The 25,983-nt window shown below is 38.4% G+C and overlaps 1 protein-coding gene across 8 annotated transcripts; it reads left to right on the top strand.

Moving 5' to 3' along the window:
* Positions 1-1,206: 1,206 nt before the first annotated feature.
* On the top strand, positions 1,207-25,983 carry PNPLA4 (patatin like phospholipase domain containing 4). 8 transcript variants are annotated; one of them, XM_048056201.2, is made up of 9 exons: positions 1,207-1,249; positions 2,325-2,623; positions 3,408-3,534; positions 8,676-8,860; positions 13,349-13,443; positions 13,624-13,759; positions 15,716-15,781; positions 21,291-21,443; positions 25,357-25,983. In XM_048056201.2, exons 2-9 carry the CDS (start codon positions 2,465-2,467, stop codon positions 25,486-25,488), a joined length of 1,053 nt encoding a protein of 350 aa, XP_047912158.1. In that variant the 5' UTR covers positions 1,207-1,249; positions 2,325-2,464; the 3' UTR covers positions 25,489-25,983. The 8 variants fall into 8 exon arrangements, with proteins under 8 accessions (XP_047912158.1, XP_047912159.1, XP_047912156.1 ...); XM_048056202.2 differs by lacking the exon at positions 1,207-1,249 and adding an exon at positions 1,273-1,484 and having other exon boundaries at positions 8,709-8,860; XM_048056199.2 differs by lacking the exon at positions 1,207-1,249 and adding an exon at positions 1,274-1,484.

The following is a 25,983-nucleotide window of genomic DNA, read 5'->3' on the forward strand; positions in this document are numbered from 1 at the left end:
GAGAAGGCAGTAATTTCACCATAAGATGGTTTGGTTGTGTGCAAGATAAACCCAGGGCCCTCTTTTGCAACTATTTTTCATGTGGATTTGGGCTGCAAGTCAGTTGCTGTTGCTGCCGCTTCCTCTTCCTGTCCATACAAAATATGTGCATCGAATTTAGTTAGAATTTCCCAAACCACCAAAACCATGCGTAACACCTTTTGTAAAGTATTATTAAAGGACTATTCCTCAACACACAGAAAAATTCAAATAAAACAATGTTTTATGCATGAAGACTTCAGTATCTTCTATCAGTCCCATGGAGTTTGTTCATATTTTTATATATGTATTCTTTTTACAGATCACCATTCGTGCGAAAATGCCAGATATTCACCTTTTGTCCCTGTGAAAATGGCACACAGACATTTCTGTATTACTGTAATTAGGAGGATAAATAGGATTGTGCCCTTGATTAATTTCTCTCCCCCCTTCTTTAAAAGCTGTATTTTAATTTATAAATTGAGGACGTGAGCTATCACAGGAGAATAAATAAATAAATAGGTAAACAAATAAATAAAAATCCAAGGCAACCGATCAGACTCCCAGTAAGCAATTTCAAAGCCGTGTTAACCAAAAAGATGCCAACAGCACTTCCAGACACATTTTCTGAACGCTCTCACGCCGCCAGCACCTGCCGCACTGAACGCCTTTACTCCTTATGCTGAAGAGCAGCGCGCAGATCGGCACCTCCCAACTGAGCGACGTGCGTTTGTTCGCATTTGTTGTTGCCTGATCACCTATATACGTAATAAAAGCTATTTTTTTCCCTGTGATTTACGTTTTAAATATTACGTTCCTGCCAAAACTCTGCTAATTTATCTTCATTATAGGCTAGCATGTACAATGCCGGGTTATGTTACAGCAGGGTCTCGCCTCTGTATATGCACTTTGCGTGATGATTGCACGTACATACACCATCCTGCAGACTTTTATTTCCTACTCCAGAAAAGCCACTTACACCACCACAACCCTATGCCTGCGGGTGGGGTGCTGAGCTCAGAGCAATTAGTGGAACAGAGGCAGAACTACCACCCGCACATCCCCCCGCCGCTGCAACAGAGCCCCTCACATCATGGCGGCTCCCCCAGCCGCGGGCTCCCCCTTCCCCCCTCCCACCCCGAAGCCTCGCCGCGGTCTCGCGAGGTTAGGTGCGGGGCGAGGCTAGGTGCGGGGCGAGGCGGCGCGGCCGGCGGTGGGCGCCGCGGGCGAGGTGCGGCTCGGGCTGCCCGCGGCACCCGCCGCCATCTTGGCTCCGCCGCAGGGAGGGGCGGGGAGAAAAGAGGGCGTGTGTGTGTGTGTGTGTGTGTTTAAGGTTAAAGTTGGAAAGGAGGAGGCCCGCTGAAAAATTGGCTTTCTGGCTCGAGTGTAAAAGATTTCGTGGCTTTTCTTAACGTCGCGATCGCTGATATTGTCGGCTGGCTTTCTGTAGATGTCACACGTGAAAAGTGGGTCTCGCAGTTTGAGCTCTGTGTCGCTTGTTGATGGCGGTTGTTTACTGGGCGTGGGGGGAGGGAGGAACAGTCAAATTGCTTTGTAAGCCTCAATTTACGGCCCACGAGATGAAATAGATAAATTGAAGCTCACCTGAGTGGGATTAAATGTGGAGCTGAGACCCTGTCCACTCAGAACAGTGCTGTTTGTTTTGCACTGGTAGTCAGGGCAATAGCCTGTTCAAGCAATTGTATTTCTGTGTATTATCCTTTAGAGTCCGAGTCTTGCTGGGTGTAAACCAGATTTACAGCTTGATCTGTGTGTAACTCCCGTGAGACCCTTGCAGCACAGAAAAGCACGAGGTTTTTCTGGTACTGACCAGCAAGCCTGAGTCTCACCAGGCTCCGGCATCGCCACTTTGGTTTTGCGGGCAGTTGGCTTAAGTGGCTGGAACAGGCCTGTCAAATTTTTCGGCAGGGGCAGAAAGAACCACCTGTTCATGTTGTTAATTATAAGGGAGGCTTTGTTTGTTTGGTCTCTGCAGTATTATCAACGGTAGTTCTTCCTGTTTTTGAAATGAATAACTCAGTTTATGGTTGGTGGTGAATAGCACAGTGCTAGATGGGTGCTGGAGGGAGAGAGGAGTAGCAACTGAAAAGTTCTGCCTGAAACTGTTACATTTTCTTACAAATCAACTGTTAACACATCTATGTTTTGGGTTGTGATCCCTTGAAAGCTAAATGTGAGGGGGCTGTGAAGGGAGCTATGTTTATAGGGTCAGGGCCTTGGTGTGCAGCTACCTTTCAGCTACTTCATGTTCTGTTTTTGTTTTGTTTCTTCATGTTTTTAAACAGGTTATGTTTAGAAGAGAGGAAGTTTCTACTGTGTAATTGTCGTGTCCAAGAGGTCGTCTGTTGATATTCCCTGTGTAGCTCCATGGTAAAACAGCTTCTGAGAGTGTCATCATCTTGATCTAGAGGTTACTTTTAAGAAAATGTGGACTGTTAGAAGTCTCTGTACTGCTCAAATACAGTTATGTCAGTTTAAAGAAGGCAGACTGTGTAGTTGTGTATTTCCACAAACCCAGAAGTTCTGGATTGGATTTCTAAATTATTGCACCATAACAGCACCACATGACAGACTTAAATGCCAGGTAAGTATTTACTTTTGTGGTGTTCTAGGCATAAGTGATATGCAACGATACAATGATGGTGCATCAGTTCTTTTAGAACCTACAGTCCTAAATTTTCATCATAGGTATCTTTTGATGCCTATAAAAAACATCTTTATGAATTGAAGATGCCTTTTATAAATAAAGATTAAGGGCCAGGCAGCAAGAAGTTGCAGGAGAACCAGTGTTGTAGAATGAACTTTTTTTGTATCTTGTAATTCTGAGCTGGGGAGAAACATTAATTTGTTTCAAGTTATGCTCCAGACAATCCTGAACCATGGCTGACAGCCTTACTAGTCCTTGAAAAACCCTTTAGTGAAGAATAGGACCAGAGTTCTCCAGAAAACTATCTTTACTAATACAGTATTGCACAGGGGAAAAAAACAAGTCTGTGTTTACTGGATTGATAAAATAAAAATAAGAATTTGATTAGTAAATCTGTGGATATTAACAAACTTTGTGGGAAAGGACACAAAATTAAGGCTAATCTCAGAGACTTGACTGTTCTAAGTTGTAATGCTTCTCTTTATCTAGATGTCTAATTAAGTTTATCTTTAAAATAGAAATTGCTGCACATAGTTTATAAATAATAGATTGTGGTTTCAACTAGTTAAATGAGGGCTAAGCAATTCTGAGAAATTCTTCTGGATGGTTTTATGACTATTTTAATAGACTTTTAAAATCTATTTGAGTATAATTCTTTTTTTTTCTTATATATACTTGTTCTTTCAGTTTTAAATATTCCTATTTTATTATAACATTGTAGGTTTCTGAGGTAAATGTTAAACCATCGGTAATAGATACAACAGTTGCTGTTAGTGCAGAAGGAACTAAAGCAGATGCTGGAAAGAGTCCCAGTGAAGAATGTGATGGAAGACAACGTGAGTTAGAAGGTATTAAAACTTTTCCCACCATCTTAAAAGCAAGCTTTTCCCATCCTTTCTAGATAACTTGTATTAATGATCAAGATAGTCTAAATTATTAATTTGAAAGTTTGACATCACGTGTTTTATTTATTTTTCTAGTTTTAAGGAGAACATATATGTTTTTTTATGTCTTGCAAAGACTCATGTAATTTTCCTAAGAGTATTGATGCCTGATTGGATCATATACTGATTTTTTAAATTATTGTATTTTTTTCCTTCAACTTCATCAAACTTGCACAATGCTTATTCATTGTGACGGGATATATGCAAAACTTAGTTTTATCATTCTAGCAACTGTGGTGATACTTAATTAGAGTACAGTCTGTTGGATGGGTTATCATTTTGTGTGAGCCTGTTTTTGATGGGAAAAATCAATTCCTTGAATATTTACTGAAGGCTGTGAATAGTGTGTGGTGCTAGTGAACTTTTTTCCTGCTCTAAACATGAAAAACAGTTAAACATTCCTTTGTGAGTGCTGATTTCTGATTTGGGTAAATTTAAGATATTCTTGTGCCTTTATAGTAACAAACATGGCCTTTATTTTAGCCTCTCTGCTCACCTAACTAGTTCTTCCATACCTTTGTTTGTTTTCTCGTTCCTAGCTAATAACAGATTTTCAAATGTCCTGCTATGTGTCATCCATTATATCTCAAACTACTTCACGGTAGTTTTTAGCTCCTGTGCTTCAGGGTGCTTGGTCATTCATTCTCATTCTGTGTATATTTAATTTTTATTTGTAAAGGGTTCCAGTCAGTTGCTGTAGGCATTTCCAGGTCTTGTTTAGAAACGGGATGTCAGGGAGGTAGTTACAACTGGTTAAGGCATTGAGATCATATACTGTTTATATAATTACATTGTTCAGGGAACATCAATATGAGAAATTGTTGTGCCATTTCTTGCTCATGACAACTAAGAAAAGAGTACCCTGAAAAAGCTATATTGTAATACAATCTAATTCTGCAGTAGAAGCTTGTCCCTTTATATATACACTTTCTTGTCAATTTGCATTAGAAATGGTTGAGATATGACTGAGTATAAAGTATTCCCCTCCAAATACATTTTTAATTGCCAATGAATTTGTTTTGCAGATATGAGAATCTTTTAAAGAGAAGTCCTAGGGTTATGTTTATTCCTGAATGCTTTTGCACTATCTATAAAGTAGGGAGATTGAACAGCTCCAGTGTCCTTCCTTCTAGTTTCTTGTACTTCTGTTAAATTTTTATTTTTCTCATAGGCAACAGAACCATACATGCCCCTGTGTCTGGCTGAAATATTTTGAAATTGCCAGTCATGTAAGATGACAGTGTTTTTCAAAAGCAGTGGCAGGCAAATGCATTTGGTATGTCCTGTTTATAAGTCAGATCTCTACAGTGTATATACTGTACAGAGCTCTGCTGAAATGTGTTTGTTCATCTTGTAAGGTGCATTTAATCTTTTTTTTTCTGAAGGCATGCCAATATGATAATTTTTGAATTAATAAATAATATCTTTAAGAAGATAATATCTTTAAGAACTTCTGTTAAACCCTCAAATAATATTTATTCTGAAGTCTTGTGGAACAGGTGTTTTGTACCATTTCTAAGATAGCAAGGCTTCTGCTATTTGCTCAGTCAGCTGAAAAAAAAAAAAAGGCCTATGCCCAGAAGTGACAGTGCTCCTCTTTCCAGTGTTCTGTTAGAAACTGGCAGGGAATAATTATACTGTACACTTGATTACATTTCTCTGTATGTCCTCTTTAAAATTGTTATAACGCTACTATTCTTTCCGATCAAAAGAACACTGATCTACCCGAACATCAAAGCAGAAGAATCTTTTGAATCATACTGTCTGAAATACACTATTCTAACTTGCAAATCAAGTGCACTATGACAAATTTGCAAGAATCAAAAGAAATGAGACAGTTTATATTCTTATAAAAGTGAGTATATTGGTTTCCTTTTTCTGATTTTACAGGGCACTCACCTAATGCTGTCTCATCTTTTCCTCTTATTCAGGGAATACTTTGCAAGGTCAAACAACATTGCTTAACTGCATCTGTCAGGCAGATAGCCTGTGGTAGAACCATGGTTTCTATTCATCTGTATCATATTTGCAGGTTAACTGCTTTGTTATAGGTTTCTTCTTGCAGTGTGGTTTGTTTGTTCGTACGTATGTGTTGTTTTTTTTTTTTAGTAGGATTTTTTTTAAGAGGCCCTCAATTCAGTGTGCAAACCTCCCTGCAAGTAGATGCCTACTGCTGAATAAGATTTTTCTCTTCTGCTATTTCTTCTCTGTAATTAAGATTATTTGTAATGATTTTTTTCCTCGTTGAAAGGTTGAAGGGTTTTCTCAGTCATGCAGCTAGCTTTAACAACTGGATCTGCCTCTTGAACCCGAGTGTAATCTGCCAACTAATGTTTGTTCTGAAGTACTTTTAAATTTCATGTATATGAAACAATATATAATGTAGACCTGGGAACTGACCCAAATTAATAAAAATGCAGTGCTGTGATAACGCAGCAATGCTGTTGCTAGTGTTGATTTGAAATCTTCTTGGGAAATTTGTAAAGCATTGTTGTAATGTTAGACATACAAACCCAGTGTATCAGGTAATTCTGTTTTGTTCTTTGTTTTTCTTTTTGAATTGTTTTTGACTGCTTTTGGGGTTGCATTAGAATAATGCCTTCATTTTATCCGTTTGGACTGGCAATCAACTTATTCTTAACAGAGTATCAGGCTCCGCAGTTGTCTTCAACAGTAGTTCTTTATGTGAAATCTCTTTTTTTCTTCTTGCTTGTTCATATCATGCTGAATTCTTTTGTCAGTCAAGAAACTGATGTAAATACTCATCCAGTAATTTCCCTTTCTGCCCATTGGGAGGGGAATGAAGAAAGAGGAGTGTATGGGATCTAACTGTTAAAAAAATAACTTGTCGTAGAGTAATGCTGTGTCATTCAAGAACAGTGGTTACTCACAATAACTGATAATTCAATAGAACTGAAGCTCATATAGGAAGATGAAGCTTTGTTAAGAAGCCTTATAAGAGAAGGCAAGGACATTTCACTTCAGTCAGTATTTTTTCAGCAGTTTTTGCTGAAGTCTTGACTTAAGTCACCTGTTGGATTCATGTAACTTCCCTGAGAAGTAATCCCTGGGATTTGTGAACTATTGCTTTCCTTGTTAATGTTATGACTATTCAACTACATAAGTGTGGTCCTTATTTAATGTAATATTTCACATTAGTGTTTTATTGAGCCCGAAATCTTTTTTGAACAAAAATGGGAGTTAACTTTTCCATACTTGGGTTTCTTCCTACCTAATAATAAAATTGCTTTAACTCATGTCACATTTTGTCAGAATGGCCCTTGATGTAAGCATTTTGCCCCATATTTGTAGAGGGCATGGAAACAGCTGCAGGAGTTAATTAAACTTCCAAGAGTTTAACTAGCCCAAAAGTAAGCACATCATGGCATCATATTTCTATTTTAGTTTTCACTCTGAAGATTGCTTTTAGTATTGCTTCTTTTTTTCCAGTAAAATCTTGACCAAACTTTTTTTTTTTTAACTTCTATGCTGTGATTTTTTTCTTGTAATTTAAAGAGCGTTTTTTAGAAGAATTTACATGGTCTATCATTTGCTTCATTGCAAATGCCTTTTTCTCATATTCCCAAAGCAAAAATCACCCTGAACTCCATGCTATCAGTACTGAATGTGTTAGATGCAAGCTACAGGTGTTCATACTCGCTAATGCATATGCAAGTGTTTCCTGTGTAAAGGGGGATAAAATGCAGTTGATAAATTACCTTATGAGAGTGTGGTGTTTTAGCAGAATGACTGTCCTAAAACAGCAAGTGGAATGCCCTGATACTCTCCTTTTTTTTTTTTCTAAAGGGAAATAGTAATCCTTATGCTTAAACAGAGAGAAAGGCCCATTTGCAGTCTGAATTTAAACATACTGTAGGTAAAGCAGTTAAGTTTAGCATGTCTCCGTATCTGCTGGTTTTAGAAAGTTCTGCTTACCCTCATCTTTTCTACTCCTCCCATCATTGAGCTGAAGAGCAACCTAGCCAAAAATCTGTTGCTGTATGTCTCCCTCTCTTCATCAGAACTGACACCAGAGTGTCTGTAGGTGGTTTCCAAAATAAAAATGTCATCAGCTATCTCATTATTATAACCGAAACAATCAGGTATATTCCTGAGTGTACTGATGTATTTAGTCCCATTCATATAGATGTGTACCCAAATGTACAAGATTTTATTTTTAAATTCAATACGAAGATAACCTGTACAATGTCTTGTGAATCTGTGCAAATGTAGAATATCTTGCTCTTACAATTGTAATTATTTGCAGAAAAAAAAGAGCTAATAAAATATATAGCCTTACATTTTTTCTTTTTTAATAAACCACCCCTAACAATCTGAACTTATGCTTTCTCTTTTTCTGTGCTTGATGCTTTGAGTGTGTTCACACATTCATGAGCAAACTTCTGCTTCGTATTTATATTTTACCTCAGTGTTTTTTCTGTCTTCTTTTTAATAGTACCAGTGATATGTTCTGTGTTTTTCCTTTCTAAATAAGAAATGGCTTCATAAGAATTTGTCAATTACTGAATACTAGTACTAGTAAGTAAATGAACTCCGAAGATGGAAGGACAAAAATCGCTTCTCTGGAGAATTATATTGGGTTCAAGACTGTACATATAAGGGGATAATGATGATACTTGAGTGGCCAGCAGTTTTGTAATTAATTTGATTCTGACTCTGGGGGGGGGGGCTGTGTTCTCTCTCCAGCATAACTTTTAATACTTTTAAGTTGCTACTTCTATATTTCTTTGACAAATTATACGAAAATGTGCAGTTATGTTATATATAGATGGGTTTTTAATGTCCTGATTGAAAAAGGGATTTGTGCTAAGGATTTTAGAATGGTGGTTCTCAATTTTTGGGGATGATAAACTTGAACGGCTACTTATTTGAGGTATTTGGTAATCAAAAGTGCTTACGATTTAAAAATAAACCGCTTTTTATATAGGTATTAAATATTATGTATTCTTTGCCAAAAAATAGGTTTGTGTTATAAGATAAAAGTAACTGGTCCTTTTCCTGACTGCAAAACTTTATTTCCACAGCAAAAATGAAACATATCAATCTGTCATTTGCAGCTTGTGGGTTTCTGGGTATTTACCACTTGGGGGCAGCAGCTGCTCTTTACAGACATGGTAAGAAGTTACTGAAAGTTGTTAAAGATTATGCTGGAGCTTCTGCGGGATCCCTGGCTGCCACTGTCCTATTAGCAGTACCAGAAAATATAGAGGTAAATTAATAAACTCATAAGTATAGGACATGATCATTTTCAAAGAATATTTTAAAAATATACTCATCTACCATTAAGTTGCTTAAATGTAAATATTTTTTCTTGCTTCTTGTAAAGAAACAGGACTCATTTATGTGTTTTCATTAACAAAATCTGTGAAGCATGGACAAAAATGTTTATGAAGTAAGAATTTATGACAAAAGTTGGTGCTCAGTTTATAGTAGAAAATTGTGTGGACTGTATATTTTAAGCTATGTAAATATAGTGTGTGTCTGAATGCTGAGTTGTATGCAACCAGATATATTTCAGTTCTAGTATGACAAAATGTGTCTGTATTTTATTTAATCATTGTGCATTCTTGGCTAGATGCAGGCTTTGTTAAGCAAATGTATGGCACCATCCTTTGTGAGAGGAGTTTAAAATGAGTGATGACTATTCTTAAAGTCAAAACACCACGCACGGGCTCGCATTTTCATAGGCTCCTTGCAGTTTGTGCTCCATTAGAGAGCTTTAGACAGCACCAGCTTTACACTCAGGGCTAAGTAGCAATAGCAGCACTGTATGCCAAAGGAGGATTAACCCTTACAAGCTATTGTTCTAGCATGTCACATACATGTTAGGCCTTCTGTTAGGCATTTGATATAGTCCCACACATCCTTGCTACTAAATTGGAGGGGTATGTTAGATGGGTGGACTGTTAGATAGATAAAGAATTGGATGTGGCTGTTAAGCCAAAGAGCTACAGTCCACAGCTCAGTGTCCATGTGGAAAACAGATACAAGTGGTGTCCCTAAAGGGTCTGTGCAAGGACCAATACTATTTAATATCTTCATCAGTGACACAGATAGTGAGATTAATTACACACTCAGCAAGTTTGCGGTTGCCATCAAACTGAGTGGTGCAGCTGATACATGAAAGGTAACGGATGGCATCCAGAGAGTCCTTGACAGGCTTAATGAGGCCTATGCAAATCTCATGAAGTTCAGCAAGGCCAGGTGCAACCTGTGTGGGGCAGAGGTGTACAGACCGGGGGATGAATTGATAGAGGGCAGCCCCGCAGAGAAGGACCTGGGGATACTAGTGGATGAAAAAGTCATCATGAGATGGCTGTGTGCACGTGCAGCCCAGAAAGCCAATTGTATTCTGGGCCCATATAAAAAAAAAAAAAAAAGGTGTGGCCAGCAAGTCAAGGGAGATGATTTTTCCGCTCTGCACTCATGAGACTTCATCTGGAGTACTGCACCCAGTTCTGGGGTCCCCGGTATATGAGAGAGAGAGACCTGTTACAGTAGGTTCAGAGGAGGGCCACAAAAATAGTCAGAGGGCTCAAACATCCCTCCTATGAAGAAAGGCTCAGAGAGCTGTTTTTGTTTTTCAGGTTGGAGAAAAGAAAGTTCCAGGGAGACCTTATAGCAACCTTTCAATACATAAAGGGGGCTTATAAGGAAGGTGGAGAAAACTTTACCAAGGACTGTAGTGACAGGACAAGGGGCAATGGTTTTAAGTCACTCTTTTCTCACCATGGATGTGGTGTAATGTAAAGACAGCAAAGTGATATTCAATGACTGCTCTATAACAGGCTTTCTGTGAAAACATTACCTTTTATCCAGTTTTGTTACGTTTGATTGTTTTTCCCCATAGCTTAAGGCTGCTTCACCCTCCTGATGTGCCTGTAGAAAGTTTGCTTTAATATATGTAGAGGACTCTGCCTTGCTGAAATGTTAATATTTCTTTAATATTCTTCAGTGATCAGAAACAGCATTATTGGAAGGGGTTGGACTGCTAGATAATTTATTTGTTCTAAGTACCCTTAGGTTTCAATCTAGTGAACATCAGATAACTTTTTCTATGCCACTCTGTAAAGACTTTAATGGCTTTTGATTCAAACAATGGTGTCAGCTAAGACTGTGTTTTGCCACTGAATTCTTTATTTTGTTTCTGCTATGACACAAATTTAGCTTGCAGAGTTAGCTATACTTCTGTTGCTTTCAACAGTAAGTTCTTCCCTTGGCTTCTTTCCACCCCTGCCCCATCAAGTGCATTCTTTGTATGGTTTGATATTAGCCAAGTTCCAATCTGTTGTGAAGATAACATTATATATGTTCTATACAGTTTTTTTTTCCTTTTCTGTAACCTTTGTTTAGTAGTAGTTCAGTTTCAACTTCACCTAGTATAATACTTACCTCTAACCCAGTTTTCCTATATGATAAGTACTAATTTCCCATATGGTAAGCAGCTAGCCTTTTATTACCCCAAGGAAATGTTTCTACTTTATTCTAGGTTCTGGGCAGGAGAATTTGTTCCCAGCCTGATACAGGTTACAAAGATATTTCTAAGCAAATATATGAGAAGAATTTTTGGTTTTTATTTTTGTGGAAATTGTCCGTTACATTGAGTCTGACGGGCTTTACCTTGAAAATACCATTTTAGCATAAACTGAAAAGTGTGTCTAAACTTTTTAGCCCTTTAATTTTCTTACTGATATTTTAGTTATTCTATTATATTGTTTGAATGGAAAATTGAGAAATATTTAAAGGTGGGTCAGAAATATTTCCTAATTCTCATGGCATTTAAGTAAGGGCAGTGTTGTGTGCTGAATAGAAAATACTGCATTTTAATATCATTTATTTATTTTTATTGAAATTTCTACTAACTTTTCATATCAGCATAAATATATTATTACATTTATTATGTATTTCTAACTGTTGAAATATCTGATATCCACTATTGTAATTCTGACATCTATTAGGTTTTATTTATTTTCGGAGTGATGGCTGTGTTACACAAGCTGTAATTAGGAGTTTTCTCCATTTCATGGTCTCAAAGCTCTAATACAAAGTTTTATGAACTAGGAGACAATGTAACACTGAGGATTTCTTGTTTTGACTATTGCTGTTCTAATATGACAGCTTGTAAATGCATTTCTGATGTGTCTTAGATTTTTGTCACTATTGAAAAGGCAAGGGACTTGAGAATTCTAGGGACAGATTTTCAAATGTATGAAGGCTTACAGTTACAGATAATTACCTATTCCTTTCAGAAGTACTTGATCATGTTAGATGTCAAGTTTGCTTAAATCAATACAAGTACTTACCATTTCTAAACATGTCCTCAGTCCCTATTTAAAATTTAGATGCACTGTTTAAAGTTTCTGGCACTAAAAATTATAAATAATTTATAGCTGCAAGAAGTCGTCCCTTTTGACAGCAAGAATTGAGAGTCTAGGTATGATCACTTCTTAGCATTTGTAGTATGAAAAGAAGTTCTGTCATTCATTTGGAGTTGTCCAGCTCCCTATTACTCCTACTTCCCTGTCACTTTAGTCACTTTATTAAGACATTTTAGATCTAAAGATAGTATTCCTGAGATGCTTCTATAATCTGTAGAAGTTCGTGGGTTTCTTCTGTCCTTGGTAAGTGAAGTTCCACCTAGAGTAAAAGTTCAAATTTAACCTATGTTTAATGAATTAGCATGAGTCTTTACAGGGATCATTGCTTTAAGAGGTATAGAAGTCTTAATCCTGACTAGCATTTTTGATACATTTGTTAGAAGGCCATACAGGAAAAGTGGATGCAAGAACCACATCTCTACCTTTCACTTAGGAAAGTGCTCTATCGTACTTAGGAGAGTTCAAGTGATGTGAGGGAGTTAAAACTGCCCCAGCCAGCTCGCTCCTCGTCTTGTGCTGGCCCTCACCCCAACTCTTTCCCTGTTGCTTCTTCCATATACTCCCTCCTCAACACAACACATTCACCTATCATCTTTTTGAATTTCACCACTCATGTCAATCATTTATTTTGTTGCTATCAATATATTTGTTCTTCATGCAAGAAGCTAATAAGCCAAGAACCCCAAACTATTTATAGACAGTTTCTACAGTCTTGTAAGCATAGACGCACAGTATGTTTATTGAGTACCAGTTTCAAAAAGTTGGATAAGATTGTATTTCAGGGTTTTCCTAAATTCAGGGCTTAAGAGTCTTTTTTGCTAAAAAATAAACATTTCATATTCTTTTACTTCTTTTGGAGTTTGTATAGCTCACATTCCAAGCTATCTTTCCACAGTCATTAACACTAGGCATTTCAGCTCATGAAAAAAATGTTCTCTGTGCTGTGGAATCTATAACCTGTTTTTCTTCAGCTGGTCTTTTGATCCTTTGTCTTCCATCAGCTGTAGTAAATGTAGTATTTCACTCATAGGGAGGTGTGTTTTTTGTTTTTGTTTTTTTTTGGTGTCGTGTTTGTTGTTTGTTTTCCTTTTATTGTTATTGCTTCATTAAGAATTGTTATATATGCTTTCTTACAAACTAGTTCTTATGACAAGATCAACAATTTGTTATACATATCTTGTTACAAGCACATACAGGAAAATATCTTAATATGGTGTTATATTGACTAAAGTCTTAGCTGTTAGTATATTCTAGATACCACAGTTAAATTTACTTTCTGTAATGAAAACGTCCTTAATGGTGAATATTTTAATTTTCAGAAATGTGAACAGTTTACCTATGGATTTGCAGAGGAAATTAGAAAATTGGACTTCGGTGCAGTAACGCCTGGTTATGATTTTATGAAAAGACTTAGGTACTTAGACTTAATGTATCTATTAAATATATTTTTGTGAAGCTTTCTAAATAAAAATGGAGGGTAAGCATATTTTTTCCATGCTGTGGGGAGCTCAACTTTCTTTCTTTATCCTGTAACATATTTGCAAGATCTTTAAATAATAGTGGTGAATAATGTTTACTACTTTCTTCGTTCTAGGGAAGGCATAGAGTCTATTCTTCCTTCTAATGCACATGAGATAGCTGAAAATCGTCTCTATGTGTCAGTCACCAACGTGAGAAATGGGAAAAATTACTTGTTTTCAAGTTTTGCCTCCAGAGAGGACCTCATTAAGGTAATGAAGTTGCATGTAGTTGCTTTAAATAAAAATGCATGAGATTCTTCAATGCATAGGAGTATGTTATTAGGTATACAATAAATAACTGTTTTTTTAGTCAAGTGCTCACTTACACTATAGTGGTATGACAACAAGCAGAATTTGATTCCGAAGTTTCAGAGATTTTGCTAAAATGTATTTGTAATGTGTTTCCTTTCTTTGTTTTAGAAGTACTACCTTGTGCTAGTACCACTTGTACTACTTTAAAGCCTACTAAAAAAAAACCAACACCAACAGAGTAACTAATGATTAATTACTTAGTAGGTTAGAATAAAATAGAGAATCTTCAAGTTTTCTAACAATTCTGTTCGTCATTTTTGCATCTCTTATTTCACTCATATCACTTACTATGCTCAATCACAAAAGAAAGCGAACAAAAAGAATTCCTGTCTTTAAAAAAAAAAAAAAAGGCAGTTTTTGGAGAGTAGTCATACTGTCTTTAAAAATCTGTATCATGATTGTAAACATAAGCTGATATAAAACAGTAGGAGGAATTCAGGTGCGTGTAAAGAAAATGTTCTAATAATTGGTTGCATTTTAATAGAACACACTAAGATATTGCAGAATAAAGGAGAAAATAGAATAAGCAGGAAGCTTTGAAGAGGAATTCCTTCTTTCCCTGTCCTTCTAGATGCTTAGAGAAGTGGGTTTGAGGTACACCTTTTCTTAGGGTTTTGTCATGGGAAGGCTTTTCTGGTAGAGAAATAGCTAATGTTTCACTTTTGAAAAATAGAAGACACAGCCTTTCTGTGCAAGTTCAGACAAATCTCTGGTGCTTTAGATCACTGGGAAGAGAAATAAGCAAGGAAAAGAGCTGTCAAAGTGAGAGTTAAAGCCTTCATATAGAGCCTTAATCCATATTTGTTTGTGGAGGAGAGATGTGGCTGAAAGGTTGGGCATTTTTTATGTAATCTTCATGGGTTGTTGTTTTTGTTGTTGTTGTTTGCACCCGATTGCCTTTCACATCGTATATACCGCTGTTTGTAACCTGCTTCTGTTCCTCAGATCTGCTTCTCATACCCACACACGAGCACATGGCATGCATATGGACCATATTTAGCTATATTAAAATTTCTGACATGCACCTCAGCGTCTTTGAGGTGTAGTATACTAATTTTGTAGATTATAGATGGATGTTTGGGTACATGTACATATAAGTAGGTGCATGCCACACACACATTCATAGATCCTGTGTGGATCTATGATGGTGGGTAGAAAGTTATGTGTGTGCGCACATCTACACTTAACAGAAGAGCAGAAGAGGTGTCTCGGTCTTAAAAAAAAAAAAAAAAAAAAAAAAAAAATTGAGAACTGCAGTAGACAACAGTGTAGGCTTGCAGAAGAACAAGTAGGAATTTGTTAATACTGGAACATACTAAATATAAAGTATTAAACTCATGAAGGATGTACATATGTGAATTTTCAGGCTGTTTGTAATATTTTGGAAATTTTGAATTACTTCCAAAATCTGATTTATTAGATTATTAAACACTGCATTTACATGCCAGAAGAATGATTGGATTGGCTTCTTTTTTTTGCCAATACTCTGTACTGCATTTTTTTAGAATATATGCATTTCTGCAAAATCAAAGATTTACTTGACGTTGTGTGAGATTAAATTCATACTCCTGTATCATATTAATCAATAAGTCAATCAATTTCTGATAACTTTGCTTTGAAAATTGTCCTTGTCATCATTAAACCTACTGAATTATTTTAATCACGTTTTGAGAACCCCCAGCAGCAAGACTTTTTAAGATGGTAATGATTATATGTAAAACTAATGTATTTATTTGCTACTTCTATATTCTTTAATAGAGATAAATAGGTATGAAAATAGTTACTGGTTCAGAATTATTTTGTTGCCTTATCTTCACTCTCCTCCTCTATGCCTCCTCCTTTTCTTTTCTCTAGGTCCTGCTAGCAAGTAGTTTTATACCAGTGTATGCAGGAATGAAGCCAGTGGAATATAAAGGAGAGGTAATGTTTCATTATGTTTGAGTTCTGTTTTTATTCTTTTTCTCTTTTTGTTTTTTTTTTCAAGAGCATCCTTCATTTATGGTTTAATTGTTTAATCTTAAGGGAAGTTAGGTGGGGATTGCAGTACTGTATTTTGTAGAAGTTATTGTTTCTATGGACACTGGAGGTTAACACCGTGGAAGATGGTAAGAGTTTGTTCCTATGTTATTTCAAAAATTAGGAGTGCTGAGACTGAAGTGATGTCTTCAGTGTGGAGCTGTTCCCTCAATATGTTTAACATTTACAATGAGAAGTCTCCCTTAGTAAAGATGCTTCTTATGACAAGCTGTGTTGCCAACTCTAAAACACTGCAACTAAAAGAATCATCACTCTGCTTTTCTGTGTAATGGAAGGAATGATAAGAGAGGTCTTGGCAGCCTGTACACTCCTGAAGCACCTGTGTCTATGTATGTGTTATAATTCTGTTGAGAACTTGAAAACATGCCTCACCAAGCACTTCCAAAACTCTTAGCTCTGAACAAACATTAAAGAATAATCTTTATATTCTCCCTATCATGCAAGGCTATGAAGTTTTGAAAGGCATACACTACTATAGGAAAACCTTTTTACCTTTATCCTATAGCTTACTTAGCTCCAAGAACTTTTTTTTTTTACAAAATATATTTACATTGTAAAAAAAATTTGATTTAGTCTGTAATCACTAGACGCAGAAAAATTTTGTGCTCTTTTTAAGATACACTATACTTTTTCCTTTCTTTTCCTCATTGTGGTGGTTTTACTCAGGCAGGGAGCCGAGTTCCACCACGGCCGCTCTCTTCCTCAAAGAGGGAGGGAGAGAAAATACGACACAAAGAGCTCAAGGTTTGAGATAAGGATGATTTATTTAAAGGGAAAAGGCGGGGGGGGGGGGGGGGGGGGGGGGGGAAGGCCATGTGGAAGCACAGAGAGAGAGGAAAAAAAGTTACTCTCTACTTCCCATCAATGAGTGATGTTCGGCCATGTCCTGGGAAGCAATACGCGTTAACGGTTGTTCAGGAGGACAGAAGCTTCCACCACGAGAGCCCCCTCACTGCTTCCCCTTTTCCACTTTTTATTGCTGAGTGTGACATCATATTGTATGGAATATCCCTATGGTTGGTTTAGGTCAGCTGCCCTGGCGATGTCCCCTCCCCATCACTTGCCCACCCCCAGACTGCTGGCTCTTGGGGGCTTGGAGGGAGTCCTGATGTGGTGCCAGTATTGTGCAGCAATAGACACAACACTGGTGTGATACCAGTGCTGTTACAGATACAAGTGCAGAGCACAACACGGTATGGGCTGCTGCAGGGAAAGTTAACTCCATCCCAACCAGACCCAGCACACTCATATGCATCAAAGTGATGTCTTGAGAGTATCATTCATTCCCATGACCACCATGCAAAAAAAAAAAACAACAACAAACCATCACTGCTAAATTGTACCCATTTGTCCCTAGAAATTATTTATATCTAGGGACTTTGAGTTCATTTTGAATGTCAGAAAGCTTTTCAGCTTTAGAATTACTTATACAGCGATAGATATCAGCTAAAATGCCTCTAGGGTTCAAATCAGTATGCCTGACTGCTTGAGTTAAATGGAGACTGGTTTGCAGCTTGCCAGAGTCTCAAGATTTTGGTGATTGGAGTATTTGTATGTTTCTGAGACATACGTGGATGTTTGAGGTTCATTCTGCCACTACTTAAAGAGAAGGGAGTGTCTTTGTTAAACCTCTTATGTTGTTGTCAATTAACGAATTGAAAAGTTGGATCAGAGTTTTGTCCAAATTGATTTAAAACCTGTTTTACTGGATGAACATTGCTATTATGATTTGCCTGGGTTTTGTGGTATTTACTGAAACACCTTCAGCCTTTTCTTAGTGGACAGTTCTCATTCCTGCCTAGCTTTATTTTTTGTATTCAGAAGTTAAATCAATGAATATTTTAGGGCAGTTAGTTTTCTGTTATTTAAAACTGCTTGTCATTCTCAAAGCTTCTTACTACTCTCATTAAGTCAGATTCATCAAAGGTAGTTTCTGGGAAATAGGTTGGTTTCATTTATTCTTTGTTGTAATGGATTAGTTCTGTGTATCTGCACTGACTTCTCATACAGTGCATTTGTGGTTTGGGATTCTTTTATTTATCTGAGAAAACTGTTGCCTGTAAATAGAAGTGACTTCTGGTCCAAAACACTTTGAGCAGTGCGAGAGCAAAAAACCTTAGAATCTTTATTGCAATTGTATTTCTGTGGCTCGGAATAGTGGATGATGAGGTTGTGTGGGTAGGCGTCCTAGAGTGTGCAGTGTAGAGCCAGGTATGTGGAACGGCACCTTGTGATCCCGATACGGTAAGCACTGACGCCTGTACGATGGATTGGATATTGACTAGGCTTTGCAAGCCCACCTATCATGTTAGCATCATATTCCAAGTTTTCTGGAAGTTCTGCTGTAACGGATCAAAATTCTGACTGTCTGCATTTACACTAGTTTCAGGGAGGAAATTCCCTAGACCATATGGCCCATGGCAGCATGGAATCAGGCTTGTGCCCTGACAGCTGCTTGTGTCTACTAGCTGTATGTGTGCTTTAGAACAGTTGGTTGGGATCATTGCAGGGCTACCTGTGTCACCTGAATAGATATCAACAAGTTGTCTGAGAGTAATTTTTTAAAACATAGTATGTTTTCTGAGCTATTTATTGTGTGATATGTAAGGGAGTATGTTGATGCACTTTTGCTGGAATACTATCAAAAAGGAGTCAAACCTATTATCTTGTACATACTGCCTGTAGAGAGTGAACCCTGGTGGGAATTGTTCCCAGCATTGCACTTTAGTTTTCTTTTTGTCAGGAAGCGTTTGGCTTATGCTAGAATAAGCTGGCATATCTGCACAAAGCATGCCAGGAGACGAGATGTCTGGGGTGAAATGGGTAAATTGCACGGTAGTGTAGCCATTGCAACGATCTGTTCATAGTGTGTTTTGTTTTGGTTTTATAGGCCTAAAAATAACCTGAAGGAAAAGGGTGTGTAATACAAAGAGAGCATCTGAGAACTTAAGTCTGTTAATGATCTTAACCACAGTGGGCTAGGTTTTTACCTGGATTGGGTATTTAAGATGCCCATGGACTACACTTCCAATAACAGCAGAGAGGCCCTCTGCTATGCATACTTGTGCATGCTGTCTTTTGTTGAAACAAGCGTTTCCTGGAAGCAGTGGGACTCATTTCTTGTACACTTCTACATGGACCAAACGTGCTCCAAGTGCCATAACCTTTATTTGAGTTGGGTTGGTGTCTTCTGAACCTCTGGCAAGGTTAATCTTTGAGCTAAATAAAGATCTTCAGATGACTGAGTTGACTGTTTCTCATGATGAAGCTATAGTGTTGTATCACTGTAGTTAGTTTTTACAGAATGGTTTTGTAAAAGCAATCTACTGGTAAGTAAGTAGATTACACTAGTGTCACAGAATTGATTTTACACAACTTTAATGTAGCAGTAATTAAGGATTTATTATATAATTTTATGGTAAAGAACAAGATTATACTGTATGATTTTTAACAGCACTTAGCATTTAAGTATCAGACAATTTAAAACAATGATTTTAGCAGAATTTGCTATAATAGAAGCAGCAACTTAGTTAAAGATTTGAAAATGACAAGGTTCACACGAGAGACTACCGCAGGGTATTAGGAGTTTCTAAACTCAGCCTCATACTTCTATGATTCTCTCCTAAGGAGAGAATCTCACCATTCTTCCTCATCAGTGTTTGTCCATAGATGAGCTTCATCCTTGAGGAGTCAGCCCTCAGATGCACTTTATCTCAGGTGTCCCAGCTCAGGGGGAGACTGAGCATACAGCCTACTGCTTCTGGAGCAAGAACTCCAGTAGTTCTTGCTTGAGATCGCTGTCTATAGTATCATGAGATAATTGACTTTTAGTTGGTGATTTTCCAGAATTCAGGTCTTTTTCACTTTGTTTATGATTCAAGTAGGGTCAGTGTAAAAACTGAACACTAACAGAATAGTATTTCATGTGCCTAACTACAAACCTATTAGCTAAAAGTTTCACAACCAACAAAATCAACACGGTGTTCATGCAAATGAAGACTTAGGGGTAAAGTTTGCAGCTGTCCTTGGTTATGCTGGGATGGAATTTGGCTGTGGCCTCTATAAAAATCAGTCTTGTACTTCTGGACTGTCTTGAGAATCAAGAAGTATGTGACAATCTGCAAGAAATTCATTGGTTGCTTTGTTTTTTCTTGCTTGTTCTCTCCTATACTCAACTCTTGTAGCAGACTTGGTGTCTACTCCCTGCGGTTTGCCATGGATGTCTAGCTCCTTCCCACTTTTTTATTCTCTGCTTTCCATCTACTGCTGTCTTTGTGGTGTGATGCATGATAGTGTTTTTGGATGTAAGGAAACATGAGACTCTAGGAGACAGTAAGAGAAGTTATGTGTGTGTTGTGGTTTAACCCGGCTGGCAGCTAAACACCACACAGCCGTTCGCTCACCCTCCCCCCTCCCTCTCTGGGATGGGGGAGAGAAACGGGAAAGTGAAGCCTGTGAGTTGAGATAAGGACAGTTTATTAAGACAGGAAAATAATAATAACAATAATAATAATAATAGTGATAATGGTAATAGTATTAACAATAATAATGTGTAAGAAAACAAGTGATGCACAATGCAATTGCTCACCACCCGCTGACCGATGCCCAGCCTATTCCCGAGCAGCCGGCCCCCCCACCCCGGCCAGCCACCCCTATATATTGTTTAGCATGACGCCAGATGGTATGGAATACCCCTTTGGCCAGTTTGGGTCAGCTGTCCTGGGTCTGTCCCCTCCCAGCTCCTGCTGCACCCCCAGCCTGCTCGCTGGCAGGACAGAGCAAGAAGCCGAAAAGTCCTTGGCCTGGTGTAAACACTGCTCTGCAACAATTAAAACATCAGCATGTTATCAGCGCTCTTCTCATCCTAATCCAAAACATAGCACCCTACCAGCTACTATGAGCTACTTAACTCTGTCCTAACTGGAACCAGGACAGTGTGTTTCAGCTCATGCAGTCACTTTACCAGCATATATGTACATTGTCCAGCTTCTACTTTGCAAGACAGGAGTATACCTTACCTGGAATGGTTCATGTGTCGTAGTAATGATCTTACCTTTTCCTTACCTGTTGACATAAAATTTGTATTTTTAAACTCTGTGGGGCATTTTGTTAATCAACTAAACAAGCCGCCTTAGCTTGATTAAAACATTTAGGTGTCTGGAGAATTTATAAATATATTTACACATTGTTGAACACTGTGTATGTACATTGTCAGTTCCTTGATTTTTATGCCTCTTATCCTCCAAGTTGCTTACTCATGGTATTCTGAGAAGAAAAATTCCTAATTTTCTTGAAAGTGGTTGTCGAGGAGACTGGAACAGAAAGGATGAAGTATTTGATTATTACCATATTGTACTAAAGCTACTTTGAAAATACTTTTATTTTTCAGTAGAAGTGGGTTGATGGTGGCCTTACCAATGGCCTTCCTATCTTGCCTGCTGGACGAACCGTGACAATTTCTCCTTTCAGCGGTCGATTAGATATCTGTCCACAAGATAAAGGACGCGTGGATCTTTATGTTAAACTTGCAAAACAAGATTTAATGGTGAGTTGCTGGTTTATTTAATAACTTCAGAAGAAGAAAAGGTAGTTGAGTAGTTAAGTTTATGCTTATTTTTGATTGTTTGTTTTCTGTATATACATTACTTTTATATAACATTTTTGGCATTTTCTGTTTTGACATGGAGTGTAAATATTCCCTTATACAGAAGGGAGAGGAAAAATGTAGAATAAATTTTGTCAGAAGGGTTGAAAAGTATTTATCTAGTACAAAATAGAGCAAGTATGTCACAGGTTATTCAATTTAAATAATCTAGACTTGCTTTACATATCATTTGTCTTTGGCTAGGCAGTGTTTACAGAGAAAAAAAAAAACTTAAGACTTCCCTAAAATACCTCAGGAGAGGGAAACTAGCTCATCCATTCAAACATACTGAAATGAGCTGCTGTAACTGAATTTAAAATATGAGTTTTAAGTTGTACATTTGAAATGATATACACTTGACACTTCATTGCTCGGGAGAGCTTATGTTAAGATTTTGAACCTTGTAACCACTACACTTTTCCCGAATTTTTGTTTGATGTTACAAAAATGTTTGTGTGTAATGACTAAGGCTTAGACTGATTTTTATGACCTCCTTTTCATTGTTGACATTTCTGTCTCTGCAAGCTTTTTCTCACAAACTTTTACCACAGTATTGCATCCTTTGTCATGATGAAAGAAAATACTGAAGGCAGTAGACTTATCATTACTATCAACAAAATTTCATTAGAAAGAAAAAAGAATGTTTAGCAATATTTGCTACACATCTTAAGTTTCACTTTGACAGTTCTTAATGTGTTTTCTGAATTTGAGTAAAAAATAATGTTCTCTGGTGTCCTAGACTGTGACAATTTCTGAATCTTTGTAGTGTTCCACAGAGATTTTAAGCATCATAGTACTTGGTAAATGATCATAAAGCACGAGAATACTTATTTTACTGATAACATGCATAGTTTATGTTTCTTGGTTGCGGCTTGTGTCTAGTATCTGATGCATCTAGAGGAAGAAAATGAGTTGATGAGTGGATTAATTTTGAGAATTAATTGCGTAGTTGCATTGCTGCTTGGATCCTCCAAATGCAGACTTGTGTAAAATTTTGTACAACGTTTAAAATATTCTTTTTAAAGCACCCTTGTGTTTTAGAGCTGTAAAAATGTGAACTAAGAAAAATTTTCTTTCAGCAATATCATAATCTGTATAAAATGAAGAGTTGTCTATCTGTCTTTGTATCTGGATTGGAATGTGAAGAGTGTTCTCTCTTTGAACATCATCCCTCTATTAGTGTCAAAATGTAAATTTTTTTTCAAATGATGATGATTTTGGCACTGTGTTGCAATATTTCTATAGATAAAGTATATGGCTAAAGTAGATATTAAATTATTCATATAAATGAAGTATTTAAATCTTTATTAAATCTGTTTGTAGTTTTCCTGTAAACAACTTAATAATGTCTTTATTTAAAAACAAAGTTCTAAAATCTTCCTAGTTTACCAGGAAGGTCAACAAAGTGACCCTTTAAGATGTTAAGTAATTTTTACTTTGTCGGAAGTAAGAAGCTGCATTTGTACTCATACGTAAAAGATCGACTGGGAATGTTTTGCTGGGCTGGATGGGGCTTTGAGTAATGTGGTCTAGTGGGAGGTGTCCATTCCCATGGCAGTGGCGTTGGAACTGGATGGTCTTTAAGGACCTTTCCAACCCAAGCCATTCTGTGATTCTATTATCACAGTGACAAGTTCTCTGGATACCCAGTACCCTGAGCTGGTGGAAGGGGATGGGGAGCAGAATGTGGCCCCCACAATCCACAAGGAAAGGGTTGGCAACCTGCTACAACACTTAAATGTACGCAAGTTGATGGGGCTGGATGGGATCCACCCGAGGGTACTGAGAACTGGCGGAGGAGCTGGCTAAGCCACTTTCCATCATTTTTTCAGCAGTCCTGGCTATCAGGGAAGGTCCCAGTAGACTGGCGGCTAGCAAACGTGATGCCCGTCTACGTGAAGGGCTGGAGGGTAGACCCGGAAAACTATAGGCCTGTTAGTTTGACTTCACCACCAGGGAAACTCATGGAGCAGATTATCTTGAGTGTCATCACGTGGCACTTGCAGGGCAACCAGGCGATCAGGCCCAGTCAGCATGGGCAACAGGTCCTGCTTCACGAACCTGATCTCCTTCTGTGACAAAGTGACGCATTTAGTAGTTGAGGGAAAGGCTGTGCATGTGGTCTACCTTGACTTCAGTAAGGCTTTTGACACTTTTCCACAGCATTCTTGTGAAGAAACTGGCTGCTCATGGCTTGGACTGGCGTACGCTTCATTGGGTTAAAAACTGGCTGGATAGCTGGGCCCAAAGAGTTGTGGTGAATGGAGTTAAATCCAGTTGGAGGCCGGTCACTAGTGGAGTCCCCCAGGGCTCAGTACTGGGGCCAGTCCTCTTTAACATCTTTATCGATGATCTGGATGAGGGGATCGAGTGCACCCTCAGTAAGTTGCAGATGACACCAAGTTAGGTGCGTGTGTCGATCTGCTTGAGGGTAGGAAGGCTCTGCAGGAGGATCTGGATAGGCTGGACCAATGGGCTGAGGCCAACTGTATGAAGTTCAACAAGGCCAAGTGCTGGGTCCTGCATCCTGGGGCACAACAACCCCAAGCAGCACTACATGCTGGGAGAGGAGTGGTTGGAAAGCTGCCTGGCAGAGAAGGACCTGGGAGTATTGGTTGATAGTCGGCCGAATATGAGCCAGCAGTGTGCGCAGGTGGCCAAGAAGGCCAACAGCATCCTGGCCTGTATAAGAAACAGTGTGGCCGGCAGGGCTAGGGAAGTGATTGTCCCCCTGTACTCAGCTCTGGTGAGGCCGCACCTTGAGTACTGTGTTCAGTTTTGGGCCCCTCGCTACAAGAAGGACATGGAGGTGCTTGAGCGAGTCCAGAGAAGGGCAACGAAGCTGGTGAGAGGTCTGGAGAACAAGTCTTACGAGGAGCGGCTGAGGGAGCTGGGATTGTTCAGCCTGGAGAAGAGGAGGCTCAGGGGCGACCTTATTGCTCTCTACAGGTACCTTAAAGGAGGCTGTAGCGAGGTGGGGGTTGGTCTTTTCTCCCACATGCCTGGTGACATGACGAGGGAGAATGGGCTAAAGTTGCGACAGGGGAGGTTTAGGTTGGATGTTAGGAAGAACTTCTTTACTGAAAGGGTTGTTAGGCATTGGAATAGGCTGCCCAGGGGAGTGGTTGAGTCACCATCCCTGGAGGTCTTTAAAAGACATTTAGATATAGAGCTTAGTGATACGGTTTAGTGGAGGACTTGTTAGTGTTAGGTCAGAGGTTGGACTCAGTGATCTTGGAGGTCTCTTCCAACCTAGATGATTCTGTAATTCTGTGGGTTGAAAAGGACCTTAAAGATCATCTAGTTTCAACTCCCCTGCTCTGGGCAGGGTTGCCAACCACTAGAGCAGACTGCCAGAGCCGCATCCAGCCTGGCCTTGAATGCCTCCAGGGATGGGGCATCCACATCCTCTCTGGGCAGCCTGTTCCAGGGCCTCACCACCCTCTATTATGCCATATTCTGGAGAATGTGATTGTTCACATTAGGAAGCGGTCAAAATCCTTACACAAGTTTAGCTTGTGTCAGCTACCACTCCCCGAGACAGTTCCTGGAATGCGTCCGTACTTAAAATGTTTCAGAAACTCTGGGCAGTTTTACAGTCAGATAGCTTGTCTTAGAGGCTATGAATTTGTGCCAGTTTGTGTTGGTTCTCAGCAACGTACCTGAACATGTGTGATTTACTAGTATAGACTTAGCCATGCTGGTGTTTTGTTTTTACATATGCTACATGGAACAGATAACTGAACAGAAACACAGTCAAGTCTAACATAAGTTGCTTTAATATATTAATTTCTATCACTTCTCTCTGTTGCAGCTGTCTCTGGCCAACCTAGTAAGACTTAATCAAGCTATGTTCCCACCAAACCAAGAGAAAATGGAATCACTGTACCAAAATGGATTTGATGATGCTGTTCATTTTTTACTAAAAGAAAACTGGTTTGAATAGACAGCACATAGAAAATAAAACCTGGTGGCTGTTGAAGCACAGCTATAGGTATCCTTACCTATCCTAGATTGCTGTCACAATTTCTGTTTATCGAAATAAAAATCTCAGCTGGAATTGCTTCAGCTTCTGCCAAGAAAGTATCAATTCCATCCCGAAGAGCTGTATAAACACGTCAGAATGGGAACTGTACTTGCCTGGTAATTGTTTTGTTTTGAGGTAACTCAAATTTAGATCCATTTTGCTGCAGCACTGGACTTTAACTTGGTGAGCTTGTGTTACCATAATTACAGAAATTTGGAAGTCTTATCTGATATTATTTGAGAGACTCATCATGGTTGTATCATGAAAAATTACAGTCTGTATTCTTCAGTTAGTATAATTGTTGTGCATGCTCATCAGGTGTTTACAATGTTGCTAGTCTAATGTTTATTCTACAATGCTCTAGAGGATTTGAACTCAGCGCTAGCCACAAGAAATAAAATATTTGCACTTTTA

Source organism: Anser cygnoides, chromosome 1 (genome assembly GCF_040182565.1).
Source record: "Anser cygnoides isolate HZ-2024a breed goose chromosome 1, Taihu_goose_T2T_genome, whole genome shotgun sequence".
Taxonomy (NCBI): Eukaryota; Metazoa; Chordata; class Aves; order Anseriformes; family Anatidae; genus Anser; species Anser cygnoides.